We start from the raw sequence: 11,706 nt of genomic DNA on the forward strand, positions 1-11,706 counted from the left end.
GGAGTGACTGAATGATTGTTGATGTGCTGATCAAGCAGACTCTTATGTTCTGGACGGTGTCAAGCTTCTTAAATGCTGCCCTCATCCAGGCAAGTGGATATTATTTAATTACCCTACTGAATTGTGCCTTCTAGATGGTGGATAAGTTTTGGGAAGCCAAGAGCTGAGTTACTTACTGCCATTTTCTTAGTATTTTGTCTCTTGCAGCCACTATATTTATACCGGTGGTCCAATTTAGTTTCTGGTCTGTGGTAATCTCTGGGATATAGTTAATTGCTGAAAATGTGTTGCTGGAAAAGCGCAGCAGGTCAGGCAGCATCCAAGGAGTAGGAGAATCGACGTTTTGGGCATGAGCCCTTCTTCAGGAATCTGATTCCTGAAGAAGGGCTCATGCCCGAAACGTCGATGATGCTGCCTGACCTGCTGCGCTTTTCCAGCAACACATTTTCAGCTCTGATCTCCAGCATCTGCAGTCTTCACTTTCTCCTCGATATAGTTAATTGGCAAGGTTCAGTGATACGTCCATGGAATATCAAGGGATGTTGTCTGATATTGGAGATGGCAATTGTCCAGCACACTTGCCACTTGGCAGCTTAAACCTGGATAGTGTTAATGTATTTGGTCAACAGATTTATTTAAAAGCATGAGCTTTTAGAGCATTGCTCCTTTATCAGGTGTAGTGAGAGAGGAGGCATCAGACACACAATTTATAAGTAAAAGATCAAAGGGTCTTTGAAGGAGTTAGAAAGGAGATGCAGGTTTCAACTGATTAAAATGCAAATCCCAGAATTTCTTTCAAGTCACTGCCCCAAGGTAACTAAATACTTTGTCAGTGTATTCAGGAAGGGACAAGCAATGCATTTTAGGTGTCAGACCTTGTTTAGAATCTGTCTGTGTTTTAACTTGGAGTCAGACTGATCTTATTTCCAAAGCAGGAATTTATAAAATGACACGCTGACTGTCTACAAATTGTGTGCTTTTTGAGCACAATAGAATGTATCTGCAAATGCAAATCCATCCCCGTAGATTTGTATGTATGAGTGAGGGGAAGAGAGAGAGAGCGGGGGGTGAGGGGGAGAGAGCGAGCGCGGGGGCTGCGTGTGAGGGGGAGAGAGCGAGCGCGGGGGCTGCGTGTGAGGGGGAGAGAGCGAGCGCGGGGGCTGCGTGTGAGGGGGAGAGAGCGAGCGCGGGGGCTGCGTGTGAGGGGGAGAGAGCGAGCGCGGGGGCTGCGTGTGAGGGGGAGAGAGCGAGCGCGGGGGCTGCGTGTGAGGGGGAGAGAGCGAGCGCGGGGGCTGCGTGTGAGGGGGAGAGAGCGAGCGCGGGGGCTGCGTGTGAGGGGGAGAGAGCGAGCGCGGGGGCTGCGTGTGAGGGGGAGAGAGCGAGCGCGGGGGCTGCGTGTGAGGGGGAGAGAGCGAGCGCGGGGGCTGCGTGTGAGGGGGAGAGAGCGAGCGCGGGGGCTGCGTGTGAGGGGGAGAGAGCGAGCGCGGGGGCTGCGTGTGAGGGGGAGAGAGCGAGCGCGGGGGCTGCGTGTGAGGGGGAGAGAGCGAGCGCGGGGGCTGCGTGTGAGGGGGAGAGAGCGAGCGCGGGGGCTGCGTGTGAGGGGGAGAGAGCGAGCGCGGGGGCTGCGTGTGAGGGGGAGAGAGCGAGCGCGGGGGCTGCGTGTGAGGGGGAGAGAGCGAGCGCGGGGGCTGCGTGTGAGGGGGAGAGAGCGAGCGCGGGGGCTGCGTGTGAGGGGGAGAGAGCGAGCGCGGGGGCTGCGTGTGAGGGGGAGAGAGCGAGCGCGGGGGCTGCGTGTGAGGGGGAGAGAGCGAGCGCGGGGGCTGCGTGTGAGGGGGAGAGAGCGAGCGCGGGGGCTGCGTGTGAGGGGGAGAGAGCGAGCGCGGGGGCTGCGTGTGAGGGGGAGAGAGCGAGCGCGGGGGCTGCGTGTGAGGGGGAGAGAGCGAGCGCGGGGGCTGCGTGTGAGGGGGAGAGAGCGAGCGCGGGGGCTGCGTGTGAGGGGGAGAGAGCGAGCGCGGGGGCTGCGTGTGAGGGGGAGAGAGCGAGCGCGGGGGCTGCGTGTGAGGGGGAGAGAGCGAGCGCGGGGGCTGCGTGTGAGGGGGAGAGAGCGAGCGCGGGGGCTGCGTGTGAGGGGGAGAGAGCGAGCGCGGGGGCTGCGTGTGAGGGGGAGAGAGCGAGCGCGGGGGCTGCGTGTGAGGGGGAGAGAGCGAGCGCGGGGGCTGCGTGTGAGGGGGAGAGAGCGAGCGCGGGGGCTGCGTGTGAGGGGGAGAGAGCGAGCGCGGGGGCTGCGTGTGAGGGGGAGAGAGCGAGCGCGGGGGCTGCGTGTGAGGGGGAGAGAGCGAGCGCGGGGGCTGCGTGTGAGGGGGAGAGAGCGAGCGCGGGGGCTGCGTGTGAGGGGGAGAGAGCGAGCGCGGGGGCTGCGTGTATGAGGCAAGGTGGGTGAGACAGGTGGGGTCACCTGTAGTGTGACATGAACCCAAGGTCCTGGTTGAGGCCACCCTGAGGGTACCAAACTTGGCCATCAGCCTCTACTCAGCAACTCTGCATTGTTGTGTGTCCCGAAGTCTGCTTTGGAGGATATTTACCTGAAGATCTGTGACCGAATGTCCTCGACGGCCGAAGTGTTCCCCGACTTGGAGGGAACATCCCTGTCTAGCAATTGTTGCATGGTATCCATTCATCCGTTGTTGTAGTGTCTGCTTCATCTTGCCAATATACAATACCTTGGGCATCCTTGCCTGCAATATATGAGAAAGACCATATTGGCAGAGTCACATGAGTATCTGCCCTACATGTGGTATGAGATGTTCGTATCTGTGTTGATGACATGTCTTGCAGAGGTTGCCATGGCAGATTTGTGCGGTGTTATGGTCGATGTCATGAAGGCTGGGTAGTTTGTTGTAAATGGTCTGTTTGATATTTGGTAGTTGTTTGAAGGCAAGAAGAGGAGGTGCAGGGAAGATCTTGGTGAGGTGGTCACTGATTGTCACTGATGATGTGATGTATGCTGCGATGAACATGGAATACTCCAGGGATACTGCACTTGAACACAGACTGCTTCAATATTTGAGGAGTTATGTATGGTGTTGAACTTTGTGCAATCACCAGCGAACATCTCCAACTTCTGACTTTTAAAATGAAACGGCTGAAGATATTTGGTCCTAGGTCACTACCCTGAGGAACTCCACAAGAGATGTCCTGGAGCTGGAATGACTGGCCTCGAAAAACCTCAGAGTCCCTGGGTCCTGATAGGATTTATCCCAGAATATTGAGGAAGGCATGAGGACAAATTGCTGGAGCATTGACAGACATCTTTGAATGCTCTTTGACCACAACTGGAGAATACCTAAGTCTAGGTTAGAGTGGTGCAGAAAAGCACAGCAGGTTAGGCAGTATCCGAGGAGCAGGAAAATCGACGTTTCGAGCAAAAGCCCTTCAATCAGGAATTGTTAATTTCTGATGTAGGGCTTTTGCCCAGAACATCGATTTTCCTGCTCCTCGGATGCTACCTGACCTGCTGTGCTTTTCCAGCACTACTCTAATCTAGACTCTGATTTCCAGCATCTGCAGTCCTCACTTTTGCCTGGAGAATACCTAATGTTATCCCATTGTTTAAGAAGGATAGCAGGAATGATCCAGGAAGATACAGGCCCGTGACCCTCATGTCAGTAATAAGGAAGTTATTGGAAAAGATTCTCAGGGACAAGATCTATATGCATTTGGTGCTAATGGACTTATTAGCGATAGACAGCATGCTTTGGCACGAGGAAGATTGTGCCGCACTAACTTGATTGAGTTTTTTTTTTGAGAAGGTGACGAAGATGATTGAGGAAAAAGCAGTTGATGTTGTCTACATGGACTTCAGTAAAGCCTTTGACAAGGTCCCTCATGGCAGATAGGTGCAAAAGGTGAAGTCACATGTATCAGGGTGAACTGGCAAGATGGATACGAAACTGGCTTAGTGATAGGAGACAGAGGGTAGCGGTGGAAGGATGCTTTTCGGAATGGAGGGTTGTGATAGGTGGTTGTGACACATGGGTCAGTGTTGGGACCTCTGGTCTACATGAATGATATGGAGGAAACATAGCTGGTCTAATTAGTAAGCTTGCAGACGATTCAAAGATTAGTGGAGTTGCGGATAGTGAGGAGGATTGTCAGAAGATACTGCAGGATATAGATGAGTTGGAAGCATGGGCAGAAAGATGGCAAATGGAGTTTAATCCAGACAAGTGTGAGGTGATATATTTTGGAAGGTCAGGTACAGGTGGAAATTATACAGTGAATAACAGCACCCTTTGGAGTATTGCTACGCAGGGGCTCTGGGTGTGCAGGTCCACAGATCATCGAAGGTGGCAGTGCAGGTAGATAAGCTAGTGAAAAAGGCCTATGGGATGTTTGCCTTCATTGGAGGGGGCATTGAGAATAAAGATGGACAAGTTATGCTGCAGCTTTATAGAATTTTAGTTGGGCCACACTTGGGATATTGTGTATAGTTCTGGTCACCATACTACCAGAAAAATGTGGATGTTTTGGAGAGGGTACAGAAGAGGTTTACAAGAATGCTGCCTGTTCTGGGTGATTTTAGCTATGAAGAAAGATTGGATAGACTGGGTTGGTTTTCACTGGAACATGAAGTTGAGGGGTGCCCTAGTGGGAGTTTATAAGCTTGTGAATGGCATTGATGAGGTGGAAAGCATGAGGCTTTTTCGCGGGTGAACAGGTCAATTACTGGGGCACACAGGTTTAAGGTATAGAGGAGGGAGTTGAAAACAGATATTACATTACATTACAGTGTGGAAACAGGCCCTTCGGCCCAACAAGTCCACACCGATCTGCCGAAGCGCAACCCACCCATACCCCTACATTTACCCCTTACCTAACACTGCGGGCAATTTAGCATGGCCAATTCACCTGACCTGCACATCTTTGGACTGTGGGAGGAAACCGGAGCACCCGGAGGAAACCCACGCAGACACGGGGAGAACGTGCAAACTCCATATAGTCAGTCGCCTGAGGCAGGAATTGAACCCGGGTCTCCGGCACTGTGAGGCAGCAGTGCAACGCAGGTTTTTCTCACAGAGTAGTGAGTGCCTGGAGCATGCTGCCAGACGAGGTGTTGGAAGCAGCACTCAAGAACCTGAATGATTACATGAATAGGAAGTGAATAAAGGGGTACGGATCCTGTCACTGAAGATTAGTTTTAGTATGAAAGGGCAAAAATGTGTCAGCGCAGGCTTGGAGACCAAAGGGCATGTTCCTGTGCTGTATTCTTTTTCTGATTTTCCTTTGTGCCAGTTATGACTCCAACTACTGGAGTATATTCCCTCAATTCTGTCAGAAATGACCTTGATGTCAAGGGCTGTCGCTGTCACCTCACCTCTGGAATTTAGTTCTTTTGTCCACATATGACTCAAGACTGTAATGTGGTCAGAAGCTGAGTTGTCCTAGTAGAACCGAAACGGGATGTCAGTCAGTATGTTATTATTGAGTAGGTGCTGTTAGAGGTAAGATGATAACCTAGTGGTATCAGCATTGGACTGCAACTTCATAGTCCCAGTTAACGATCTGGGGACGCAGGTTTGAATTCTGGCACGCCTTCCTGCAGTTCCTCGTTTGAACCAGGCTTAATCCCCTGGGTTGATGGTAATTATGCTGGGCCATGAGGTTGCAGATGGTTTTGAAGTGCAGTTCAGCTGCTGCTGATGGTCCTCAGCGCCTCATGAATTGCTCGATCTGTTCAAAGTCTGACCCATTTAGTAATGTGAAAGTGTAATACAACACAATGCAGGTTAGTATTAATATGAAGATGCTGAAAAATGTGTTGCTGGAAAAGCTGGAACCCTCCTCATTCCTGAAGAAGGACTTATGCCCGAAACGTCGATTCTCCTGCTCTGTGGATGCTGCCTGACCTCCTGCGCTTTTCCAGCAACACATTTTTCAGCTCTGATCTCCAGGATCTGCAGTCCTCACTTTCTCCTTTAATATTAAGATGGGACTTTTTCCCCACAAGAACTCTTATCAATACTATTCATGGACAAATGCTTTTGCAGCAGGCAGACTGGTGAGGATGAGTGAGGTATGCTTTTCTCTCGTTATCCTTAGATTAGTCTATAGACCATTCTAGCAGCTGTATACTTGTAAGACTCAATTAGCTCAATCAGTAGTGCAGCTGCTCAGCCACCTTTTCTGTTGGTAAATGAAAGCAGGAACTGACTGCATAAGACCAGAAGAAAAAGGAACAGGAAAGGCTGTTTGGCAGAGTTAAACAGAGAAGCAATGAGCAGAGAAGAAACTGAACTGCTCCAGTTTCAGATTCTGACATGACCAGAAAAATCCAACTCTAACAACATTCAAAAACCTTGCTATCATCCAGGACAAAGCAGCCTACTTGACCCCATCTAACTCTTTCAGTGCTTACGCCCTCCAACTTCAACGTATATGGCAGCACCGTATATCATCTATCAGGTGCACTGCAACATCTTGAGGCTCCCTCAGTGATACCTTCTGAATATGTTACCTCTTAACATCTAGAACACGCAAATCGGAATGCTATCGCTTGTAAGCTCCTTTCCAAAGCCACTCACCAAATTGATTTGTAATTAAATCAATGTTTCTTCACGGTCAATGGGAGAGATTCTTGGAAATCCCTTTCTAACAACATTGTGGATGTACCTCGAGGAGTGCACCAATTCAAGATGGCAGCTCATCAACATCATCTCAATCAGGAATGGGCAGTTCATGCTTGCCCAACTGGCAGTGCCCACATCCCTTTGCTTATTAATGTTTTTGAAAGTACTAAGCGGTAAACTGACACATTCCAGACAAATATTAACCTTGGTCTCTGGCTGAAATGGAATACAACCTTTGAAGAGTGAGGAAATATGATGTGTGTGAATGAGAGCCATTTTGCAAAAGGTGTAACCACAGGAGATAGAGAATGCATGTTGCAATCTTAGCATGGAGTAATAGTTGAATTCATGTAATTTGGGGAGGGACATTTTTTTGCTCTCTCAGGGAACTGAAGGATTTTGAGAGCAGGCAAGAAAGTGAAGTTGAAATCCAAAATCAGCCATTGTATTAAATGGTGGAATTAGCTCAACATACCATATGATCTACTCCTAGTTCTTATGTCCTTGAGGAGTGCAACAAATATTTGTATTAGGCATACTCTGTAGAATTAACTCTTTCTTTTCTCACAGGGAAGAAAGTGTCCAAACAGGAAGATCTAAAGGAGATGGGTGATATTTCCTCAGGGATGAGCAGTTCCATCATGCAGCTCTACCTCAAACAGGTTCTGGAAGCTTTTTTCCACACACACTCTCCTGTGCGCCACTTTGCACTTAATGTTATTGCTCTGACGCTAAACCAGGGATTGGTCCACCCTGTCCAAGTAAGTTATGTTTATGTGTTGACATCTGTGATTGCTGCATCTTGTTTTACCATTTCATGTGCATTAAATGTTTAGAGCATGTTTAAACATTGTTGCAACCATTGCACTTCATTACTCTTTTTGAGCATTCTGCTAAGTGCTTTTTTTCTGATCACCATTATTTCTGTCAGGGTTTCTTTGAAATCAAAATTTCCTATTGAAAAACTCTGTTTTTTGCAAAACAAAAACTTTGTGAATGACTTATCATAACTAATTGAAAGGGTGTGTCTTAAGTTGTAGAAAGTTGTTGAAGGTTCTGCATGATGCTTTTGCAGGAACCTCAAGTATGTTGCAAATGCTTTGCAATTCAGTAACATTGCCCATTGGAGTTGGTCAATCAGTTTACAGTGCTATTTATCTGTGGTTCAATGTAGTCTGTACTACCATTTCTCAGATCTCTACACAGCAACCTATGTAGCTGCCCAGTGAAACAGGCAAGGTCGTCCTGTCGCCAAGCATGTTTTTTTGCTTATCCATAATTGCGCCAAGTTGATATGGATCTTGGACCATAAGATGCAGAAGTAGGTCATTTGGCCCATCAAATCTGCACTGCCATTCAATAAAATCATGGCTGATCTGTTAATCCTCGACTCTTCTTGCCTGTCTTTTCCCCATAACCCATGATTCCTATATTGATCATGAGACTATTAAACATAGAATCTTCTTGAGCTGTTTCCATCTTCATACCAATGGTGCTGATGTAACGATGATATATCCACAATATTGACCAAGCAAAGATGGTGGAATGGCAACATTATGTGTCCAATTCAAGGCAGACCTGGAAGTTATTATGTTCACAACAGCTCCTTGTTCCTGGCAGAGGTGACTGGGTAGATTGTTGCTATTGAAATAATTTTTGAGAGTAGCTGACATATAGTTTTTCAGTGCAATAACAGCGTGTTCAATGACAAACTGGTTAGTGCACAAAATATTGGCCAAGGAAGTGACACTATCCAATATAGTCATAAGTTTCACCTGAAGTTCTACTCTCATTTAGGCACTGGTGAGTGTTCTATCATTGCTTCTGTCCCGTTGTTACAGCAATGGTGGTTTGTCCAACTTTTCAGTGACTGTATAGCGTATAGGCATTAGTGGATTAAGAGTCTCCACTTTCTAGTATTATGGCGGCTGCGCCCCAGTTTGCATGATTTATAAGTGCTTCCTTTTCATGTCCTTATTTGTTTCCTTTGGACAGTGTGTGCCATATTTGATTGCCATTGGGACAGATCCAGAATCAACAATGCGCAACAAATCAGATCAACAGCTGGTGGAAATAGATAAAAAGTACACAGGATTTGTACATGTAAGTGACTCCCTCCCTTTGCCAGGTTATTCTGAATTACCAGTCATTAAGGTGTCAGCTTTGGTTCAGCGTAGGCATTCCTCCCCATGTCAAAAGTTAGTAGGTTCGAGTGTTGCTTGACAGAATTGACCATCTAATTGAGATTGAAGTTTTAGTACTGAAATGTTTTAGTGCTGTCATGGTGCCACCTTCCCAATGAAATGACAAACCGAGGCCCAGAGTCACCTTTAAAAGGCCTTGTAGCACAATATTAAAAGACAAATGTTCATGATCATTCTTATTATTCTCTATGTTTCAACTAATATTATAATACACAAAGAAAATATCAGTTCATGTATCTCACTTTGTGTGACCTTGCTGTTCATAAATGGGCTCCTGCAATTCCTACATTAAAACGGTTGTGAAATGTCCCAAGGTTGGAACAGGCATTAAATGCTGCCTGGCTTGCTGTGTTCTTCCAGTCTCCTGTTAGCCTACTTTAGATTCCAGCATCTGTAGTTTTCTTTTTCTGTCTGTAATTAAATAAATGCTGATCAGTTTAGAATTAGAAGTTATTTAAAAAGGCTGAGGGTAAAGCTATTTAACTGGATGATTTATAATTTATGGGAGTTGAATAGGTATCTAAGAACAAAAAAGAACAAAGAAAATTCACAGCCCAGGAACAGGCCCTTCAAGCCTGAGCCGATCCAAATGTACTGTCTAAACCTGTTGCCAAATTCCTAAGTATCTGTATCCTTCTGCTCCCCACCTACTCATGCATCAGTCCAGACACATCTTAAATGAATCTACCATGCTTTCTCTACTACTTCTGTTGGCAACACGTTCCAGACACCATCCTCTATGTAAAGTACTTGCCGCATGTATCCCCATTAAACTTTTCACCTCTCACCTTGAAAGTGTGACCTCTCATTATTGATTCCTTCATCCTGGGGAAAAAGCTTTACCTCTATCTACCCTTCTATATCCTTCATGATTTTGTACACCTCAATCTCCTTTTTTCTAATGAAAATTAACCTAACCTACTCAAATCTCTTCATAGCTAGCACCTTCCATACCAGGCAATCCTCATAAACCTTCTCTGCACTCTCTCCAAAGCGTCCACATCCTTTTGGTAATGTGGCGACTAGAACTGAACACAGGATTCCAAATGCGGCCAAACCAAGGCTGTGTACAATTTTAACATGACCTGCCAGCTCTTATACTCAATACCCCGTCCAATACCATATGCCTTCTTGACCACTCTATCCACCTGTACAGCAACCTTCAGGGTACAATGGACCTGCACTCCCAGATCTTTCTGCTCATCATCTTTTCTCAAGGCTCTTCCATTCATTGTATAATTTGCTCTAGAATTAGACTTCCCAAAATGCATCACCTCACATTTGTCTGGATTGAACTCCATCTTCCACTTCTCCGCCCAACTCTCCAGTCTATCTATATCCTCCTGTATTCTATGACGGTCCCCTATGCTTTCTGCTACTCCACCAATCTTTGTGTCATCTGCAAACTTGCTGATCATACCAACAGTGCCAGATCATTTATGTATATTACAAACAACAGTGGCCCCAGCACTGACCCCTGTGGAACACCAGTGGTCACCTTTCTCCATTTCGAGAAACTCCCTTCAACTACCACTCTCTGTCTCCTGTTGCTCAACCAATTCTTTATCCACCTAGCTAGAACACCCTGCACACCATGTGACTTCACTTTCTCTATTAGTTTACCATGGGCAACCTTATCAAACACCTTACTGAAGTCCATGTATATGACATCAACAGCCCTTCCTTCATCTAACAACTTGGTTACTTCCTCAAAGAACTTTATTAAGTTGGTGCGGCATGATATCTCAGACAACATGATTTTGTGCATAATTGGTAAGCCCATTCTTTTCCAAATATAAATCGATTTTATCCATCAGTACCTTCTCCAACTTTCCCACTACTGACATCAGGCTCACTGGTCTGTAATTACCGGGAATATCCCTACTACCCTCCTTATACAGGGAGACAACATGAGCAACCCTCCAGTCCTCCGGCACCTCACCTGTGTTTAAGGATGCTACAAAGATAACTGTCAGGGACCCAGCTATTTCCTCTCTTGCCTCCCTCAGCAACCTGGACAGATCCCATCTGGACCTGAGGATTTGTCCACCTTAATAACCTCTAGCCTACCCAACACATCTTTCCTACTTATGTCAACGTGATCCAGAGTAATCAAACTTCTAACTATAATCTGAGCTGTCATCATCTCCCCCTCCTCAGTGAACACTGATGCAAAGTAATCATTGAGAGTCTCACCCATTTTCTCAGGTTCGAGACACAGCCTTCCTTCCTTATCCTTTAGTGGACCAACTTTTTCTCTAGTTACCCACCTGCTTCTTATATAAGAATAAAATGCTTTGGGATTCTCCTTAATTCTGTTAGCTCAAGCTATTTCATGACCCCTTTTAGCCCACTCATTTAAGACTGGTCCAACTCTTCCGATATTCCTCCAGGGCCCATTCTGTCCTTAGCTGCCTAGACCTTAAGTAGGTCTTTTCCTCTTGGCTTGTCGAACCATTTCTCCTGTCATCCACAGTTCACGAATCTTGTCTTTCCTATCCTTTGCTTTCAACGTGACATGCCTATCCTGCATGATCTTTAACCTAACTTTGAAAGCCTCCCAAATATCAAATGTGGACTTCCCTTCTAATAGCTGTGTCCAATCCACATTTCCCAGCTCCTGCCTAATTTTGATATAATTGCTGTGTTGTACCTGCATGATGTGGAAGCTGGTGGACCCCATTGTGGTTCAGAGTGACCACATCTGTAGTGAGGGAGAGCATTACCTGGAAGCTGTGTTTCAGGAAGCAGTCACACCCCTCAGATAAACGACCATGAATTTGGGCAGTGGTCAGGAACAGGAGGGTGTGACTCTGAGTGAGGCAGGTAGAGGGATCCAGGAGGTAGTGCTGAAGGAGCCTCAGCCCTTGAGCTTG

At 46.9% G+C, this 11,706-nt stretch overlaps 1 protein-coding gene across 4 annotated transcripts in view; it reads left to right on the forward strand.

Annotated features, from left to right (window-relative positions):
- Positions 1–11,706, forward strand: part of LOC122556264 (nipped-B-like protein) — a 536,293-nt gene that overhangs the window by 478,629 nt on the left and 45,958 nt on the right. For all 4 annotated transcript variants that reach the window (XM_043702895.1, XM_043702901.1, XM_043702914.1 and 1 more), the window contains 2 exons: positions 7,197–7,387; positions 8,622–8,729. In XM_043702895.1, coding sequence (XP_043558830.1) covers positions 7,197–7,387; positions 8,622–8,729 — 299 coding nt within the window. The remainder of the gene's footprint in view (positions 1–7,196; positions 7,388–8,621; positions 8,730–11,706) is intronic.

This window comes from Chiloscyllium plagiosum, chromosome 2, assembly GCF_004010195.1.
Source record: "Chiloscyllium plagiosum isolate BGI_BamShark_2017 chromosome 2, ASM401019v2, whole genome shotgun sequence".
Classification (NCBI taxonomy): Eukaryota; Metazoa; Chordata; class Chondrichthyes; order Orectolobiformes; family Hemiscylliidae; genus Chiloscyllium; species Chiloscyllium plagiosum.